Below are 6630 nucleotides of genomic sequence, written 5' to 3'. Positions count from 1 at the left end.
GTTTTTTTTTTTTTCTCTAACTCTGCCAAGCGCTATCAGTCACAGGAAAGTTAAAGGCCTGTAGCCATACAGGAAGCAATAGATCTCATTGTACAACAGAATATCTTTTGATTCTGTACCAAGTGATAGTCCAAGCAGAAGCAAGGAAAAACTGGTTTAGATTCTCAATAAAGGCACATCTACTGCTTAATGGACACAAGGCTCCCTTCTGGGGTGATGCAAATCTCTCTGAACCGGATAGAGGTGATGGGTTGCACAGTATTAATGAAGGTGCTACATACCACTGAATCATACACTTTAAAATGATTAATGGTTAATTTAATGTTGTGTGAATTTTGAAAATAAAAAATCTATTAAATGTGAAAATTAAAAATCAAGCAAGGTTACCGGTATATGAAAATGATGGAAAGAATTCTATTTAATTTCCAAGCAAATTAGAAAATGGCCCATCAAATTAAGATGGAATTTTATGAAGAAAAGAAATAGGAGGAAGAAAACAAAGACATGGAAAATACATACATGTCAGACAAAGAACAATTAGGTTTAACTGGAACAGACTAATCTGTGTTGATGAGAGAAAACGTCATAAGAGCTTAAATTAAATATGATTCTGCAATGAAATTAGTAAATAAGATGACAACATCTGGGGATGTGTTTACAGGAGCATGATTTACGTAAGCCAGGAAAATAGTCTTTCTCTGCCACCATACTTGGCATTGATCAGGCTTTTATTAGCACACTGTGTCCTGTTTTGGTCTCTGCAATTGGCTCTAAGGGATATAGACAGCCTTTCAGCTACAGTCACTCACATCGCTAGCCCATGCAAATGTGTACTAATCTGCCACAATTCCCAGCCCTACAAATGAAAACTGGAAACATTCTTAAAGCACTAAGGCAACTCTGCTCATTTCCTCTTGCTATGAGCTTTATACAACCTTCTCAGGCACAAAGGCAGTGCAATGGAACTGGCTCTCATAAACACTGGCAGCTGATAAATAAATATCAAAAAGATCCAGCTGGGCGCTGACAGGTCTCAGTCATGCCCCCACATGGACACAGCTAAGCCCTAGCACTGGTATGTGGGAAATTCACAAGCATCTCACCCTGCCCTCTTGCCAGCACAAAACCACAAGGCCGTGCTGAGGGTTACCCCTTGTGAGCCACACATAAACTGAGGGAAGAAGAGAGACTTTGGTGCCTTATTGCCTGTTGCGTGGGTACCTGAAGTGCCAACCCTGAGAACCTCCATGAATTGAGGACTGTAGCAATGAAGAATCTGAGGCCACGGTTACCTGGAGCAGCTGGACTCAGACGGGGACCTTTGCTGTCCTTCATACTGCTGCACCAGGGCTCGCACGCTCCAGCATGGATTCTCAATCTCCTCATCCATGCTGCTGTTCCTAAAGTCGGAGGGCACCAATAAAGGAGAGGGTGTCAGTCCTTCGGGCCCACCCACTAACTACTGACAGATGCCACTCTGGACTGCTGAGGGTAAAAAGACGGACGAGGCAAAGCCCCTGCCTTAAAGACATTTGAAACCTGGCAAGGAAGGTAGAGAAACCAATAATTTCACCAACACCTCAGAGTCGTGCTCCCTCTCTGACACACAACCCATGAAGCATCTCCAGCCATGACTCTCTGGGACACCCAACCTTCTGGATACACACCAGGGAGAAACTCAGGGGTGAATCAGGATGGTGGTCCCACATACCTCCTAGTGCAGAAAACACACTGTACCAAAGGAATATGTTTAAAACTCTGGGCACCAGAGAAAAGAATTACATATATGATTCCTTTACATTCTGCTAAAGTCAAAATGTGCACGTGCGTGCTGAGTCACTTAAGTCGTGCCCAATTTCTTCGTGATCCCAAGAACTGCAGTCCGCCAGGCTCCTCTGTCCATGGGATCCTCCAGGTAAGAATACTGGAGTGGGTTGCCATGCACTTCTCCAAAAGCCAAAATAAACATGCCTAAAAGAAAGGTTATTTTTTTTTTTCTCTTTTGGAGCACCCTCTCCAACCTCCACTCCATCCGCTTTTCTGCAATGTGGGCTGTTTAGGTGATATTTCTATCTACCGCACCATTATCATTTAAGGGAAGAAATATCAGCGCAGGTCGAATTCCCATCCCCAGATTTCCATCCTTACCTCTGTCGGTATCGAAAGACATCCCGCCCAGACCGCGACATGTCATGACACACATCGGCCAGAGCAGCGGCTGCTCCCTGGGCCACAGCAGTGGCACAGTGAGGCTGGTGAGTCTGCAGGGGGGCTCCGGCATCCCGTCCTTGGCTCACTGTCCTGCCGGAGCCAGGTTTGAAATGAGCTGCCAAGGCCAGGACCAGCCTCATGATAGACTTCAGGTTGCCTTCCACGATATCTGAAGATAAGAACAGACCAAGAGGTCCTAAGAGAGAAGCAGAGTGCTGAGGACGAACTCGGTTCCTATGCATCTGCTAGGGAACAGGAAAGCAAGGCAGTCAAGCTCTCTGTCCTCACAAAGCTGAGTTCAATAGGGAGATCGAAGATTTAAAGCAATGACAATACAGTGTAATAACATAAAGTGAAGTCGCTCAGTTGTGTCTGACTAGTTGTGACCCCATGAGAGGCTCCTCTGTTCATGGGATTTTCCAGGCAAGAATACTGGAGTGGGTTGCCATTTCCTTCATACAATAGGAAAAGTACAAGATTCTTTGGGAACTCAGAGGAGAAGCATCTGTCTAGTTTAGAGGGCTCAGGGAAGGATTCCCAGACAAGGTGAGTTCTAAACTGAGGCTTGACCGACCAACAGAGGTTCATCAGATGAGCAAAGAGAAGGAAAAATGTATTCCAAGAAGAGGGAACAGCAGGCATGAAGGTCTAGATGCCATCCAGTATGGGAGCCACTAGCCACATGTAGCTGTTGAGCACGTAAAAGGCAGCAGTGTGGTCTTAACCGAAATGTGCCATGAGTGTATTTAGCACACACACACAAACTGAATGAAAAATCTTGTGAGATTTAGTATAAAAAAACAGAATGCAAAATATCTCACTGATAGTTTTTCACATTGATTATATGTTGAGCTGATAATATTCTGGATATGCATGCGTGCGTGCTAAGTCACTTCAGTCGTATCCAACTCTTTGATACCCCATGGGCTGTAGCCTGCCAGGTTCCTCTGTCCATGGGGCTTCTCCAGGTAAGAATACTAGAGTGGGACTGCCATTTCCTTCTCCAGGGGATCTTCCTAACCAAGGGATCAAACCTGGGTCTCCTGCATTGCAGGTGGATTTTTTACCAATTGAGCCACCATTTTGGATACATGGGTTAAATAAATGAGGGAAGCCCTCATTTTGGATACATGGGTTAAATAAAATATATTATTAAAATTAATTCCACTGATTTCTTTTTTATAATGTGGCTATTTAGACACATTCAAATCATGAATGTGACTTACTTTATATTTCTATGGCACACCCTGGAAGAGGAACAGAAAGCAGTTTAGCGTAGCCAGGGTTCAGAGTTCAGGGGGAGAGGGGGAAAGACGAGAGGGATGAAGTGGAGGTCAGGTCAGAAAGGGCATAGTAAGCCAGAGAAAAGACCCTGGATTTTATCCTATGGGCCCTCAGGTGCAGAGGAATGGCATGAGCATATCGTACTCTTAGAAAGATCATTCTGGCTGCAGTGTGGAGAGCAGACGGGAGGGGGACAGAAATGGATGCAGTGGGACTAATTAGGAAGCAGTTGCACTTCTCCAGGTAAAAGACAATGATGTCCTGAACGACTGTTCCCTCAAAATAGCCGACTTTAATGGGCCAGATCCCCAAGCCCACTCCTCACGGGGCCTGGATCAGAGAAATATCTGACATTCTAAATTTTGTCCTAGAAAAAAAAAAGAGAGAGAGAGAGAGAAAGGCAGACAGAAAATAACATGATGGGTCTGGTTAATGTCAGAAAATAGACAAAACTGTATTTTTTTCAGCTTCACAACCTTGTAAATATGCAAGGTTTCCAAAAGGATTGATGGATCCCTGCTATAGGACATTCTCAATGGTCAGTAACTGCCCTGCCTGAATGAGCCCAATACAGAGAACACTAACAACACGGAAAGGAGGGCTCCCCCCTACCTCCATTCTCATCAGAGCCACAGGCAATCAGGCCCAGAAACTGAGGCTGAAACAAACCAGACTATAATCAGTTCCAGAATCAGAGTGAGAGGACCAAAGCCTGTGCCTTCTGAGGACAGCTACATCCTTTCTCCCCTGCAGCCTGAGCTCAAACTGCAGTGAGAGCTGTCCTTCATCTGGCCATGTGGCTCCAGGAGAGTGCGTGTGTAGAGGTGAAAGAGCCTTTGATCCTGCCTGGAGATGTCCTGTGATGTTCAAAAAAACCTGCTATCAAATATTTTCCTTCTGGAAAACTGGATAGAAAAAAGTAGGCTATTATGATCTGAGATAATAACTGGCATGAAACACTAGGAACACACAAAAATATCATCTATCTTCATGTTTGATATCTTAAACAAGATGTTCTAAAATTAATATCCTAACGTTGTCATTTCTTTTCTGTTAATTTTCCTACACACGCTCGAGCAAAACTTTATGCAGTTAAAATGAAGAGCTTCTACCTTCACCCCGGTCTCCAAAGCACCTGGATTTTGATAATCATTCCATCCCAAGAGGATGACTTTCCTTATTCGGAAAAAGATGTGAGGTCATCAGCCTAATCCCACTCCAGTCTACTCCGAGCCCTCAGCTACACTGTGGATGGTTCTTCTGAAGGTGGCAATCCCCAGGTAAAGATGAGTGTACTCAGCCACCACGGACAGAAGGAAGCACTGACCTTTAGCTGAAGTCTGGTGCATACGAATCTTTTTGGAGGCTACAAACTGTAACACTTTTTCCACATTATTCTTCATCTCTTGTTGGTTACTGGGACTCAGCTGTACCCCACTCAGCTTTTCTCCTGCTGTTAGAAGAGAGAAAATACATGAAGTTATGGGGAGGAGTACTATCACAGGTTCATAGCAGCCAGACACAGAATATTTGCTGTAAACACGAAGATTATCTATAAATATGTAAGGGAGTTAGGCCTTCGTGTTTGTAATCTGGATGGGAAATAGGAAAATGAAAGCATTCTGGAGGGGCTTCGAATTTTCACAATTCCCTGGGGCCTGTGAAGTTACTCTGTGTACATTTATTCATTCAACGAATATTCACTGAGCACCCACTGTGTGCCAGGTAATGTTTGAGGCACCAGAGAAAGAGCAGTGACCAAGACATTGTCTGTCTGTCCTTCCATCGTAGAGTTTATATCTGCAGGGATGAGAGATGGCCAAGATAACAGATAAATGTTTGACATAATTTCAAGTAGTGGTAAGTGCTGGGCTGTGCTAGTCACATCCGACGCTTGGCGACCCCAAGGACTGGGGTCCACCAGGCTCCTCTGTCCACGGGATTTCCCAGGCAAGAATACTGGAGAGGGGGGTACCATTACCTACTCCCGTGGATCTTCCCCACCCAGGGATTGAACCCAGGTCTCTTGCGTCTCCTGTGCTGGCCTGCAGATTCTTTACAACTAGCACCACCTGGGAAGCCCAGTGATGAGTACTATGAGGAAAAACAAAGACGAGTAATCATGGTCTTTCTGATAACACGTTTGGGGGGAGACTTGAATAAAATCAGAGAGGAGAAGATTTGCAGAGGTAGCATTCCAGGCTGAGGAACCTTAAGTACCAAGGCCAAGGCGGGAACGAGATCAGCTTATCTGAGAAACAGCAACAAGACCCTATGGCCGGAGTGGAGACAGCAAGGAGTCCAGTTCTAAGACAGGTAGACAGGTAAGCAAGGCCAGGTCATGTGGGGCTTTGGGAACTAGAGCAAAGATCTTGAATTTTATTCTATATGTAACAGGCAGAAAATGCAGGCTTGGAGGTAAGGGAGTTCAGTTCAGTTCAGTCGTTCAGTTGTGTCCGACTCTTTGTGACCCCATGGACTGCAGCACGCCAGGCCTCCCTGTGCATCACCAACTCCCAGAGCTTGCCCAAACTCATGTCCATCGAGCCAGGGATGCCATCCAACCATCTCATCCTCTGTTGTCCCCTTCTCCTCCCGCCTTCAATATTTCCCAGCATCAGGGTCTTTTCCAATGAGTCAGTTCTTCACATCAGGTGGCCAAAGTACTGGAGTTTCAGCTTCAACATCAGTCCTTCCAATATATATTCAAGACTGATTTCCTTTACGACTGACTGGTTTGATCTCCTTGCAGTCCAAGGGACTCTCAAGAGTATTCTCCAACACCTCAGTTCAAAGGCATCAATTCTTCAGCGTTCAGCTTTCTTTATAGTCCAAATCTCACATCCATACATGACTACTGGAAAAACCATAGCCTTGAACTAGACAGACCTTTGTTGGCAGAGTAATGTCTCTGCTTTTTAATATGCTGTCTAGGTTGGTCATAGCTTTTCTTCCAAGGAGCAAGCATCTTTTAGTTTCATGGCTGCAATCACCATCTGCAGTGATTTTGGAGTCCAAGAAAATAAAGTCTGTCACTGTCTCCATTGTTTCTCCATCTATTTGCCATGGAGTGATGGGACCAGATGCCATGATCTTAGTTTTTTGTAATGTTGAGTTTTAAGCCAGCCTTTTCAC

General features: G+C 44.8%; 1 protein-coding gene across 5 annotated transcripts in view; it reads right to left on the bottom strand.

The window, feature by feature from the left end:
- DIXDC1 (DIX domain containing 1) overlaps window positions 1–6630 on the bottom strand; it is a 79057-nt gene that overhangs the window by 36869 nt on the left and 35558 nt on the right. For 4 of the 5 annotated variants that reach the window (XM_010862876.1, XM_010862879.1, XM_010862875.1 and 1 more), the window contains 3 exons: window positions 4823–4948; window positions 2149–2380; window positions 1293–1400 (listed from right to left, as the gene is read on the bottom strand). In XM_010862876.1, the coding sequence (XP_010861178.1) occupies window positions 1293–1400; window positions 2149–2380; window positions 4823–4948 (466 nt within the window). The remainder of the gene's footprint in view (window positions 1–1292; window positions 1401–2148; window positions 2381–4822; window positions 4949–6630) is intronic. The other variant, XM_010862878.1, reaches the window with a different exon arrangement.

This window comes from Bison bison, unplaced genomic scaffold (genome assembly GCF_000754665.1).
Source record: "Bison bison bison isolate TAMUID 2011002044 unplaced genomic scaffold, Bison_UMD1.0 scf7180017864485, whole genome shotgun sequence".
NCBI classification, from domain to species: Eukaryota; Metazoa; Chordata; class Mammalia; order Artiodactyla; family Bovidae; genus Bison; species Bison bison.
The sequence above is the reverse complement of the archived record's forward strand: the minus strand, read 5'-3'. Positions and strand labels throughout refer to the sequence as shown.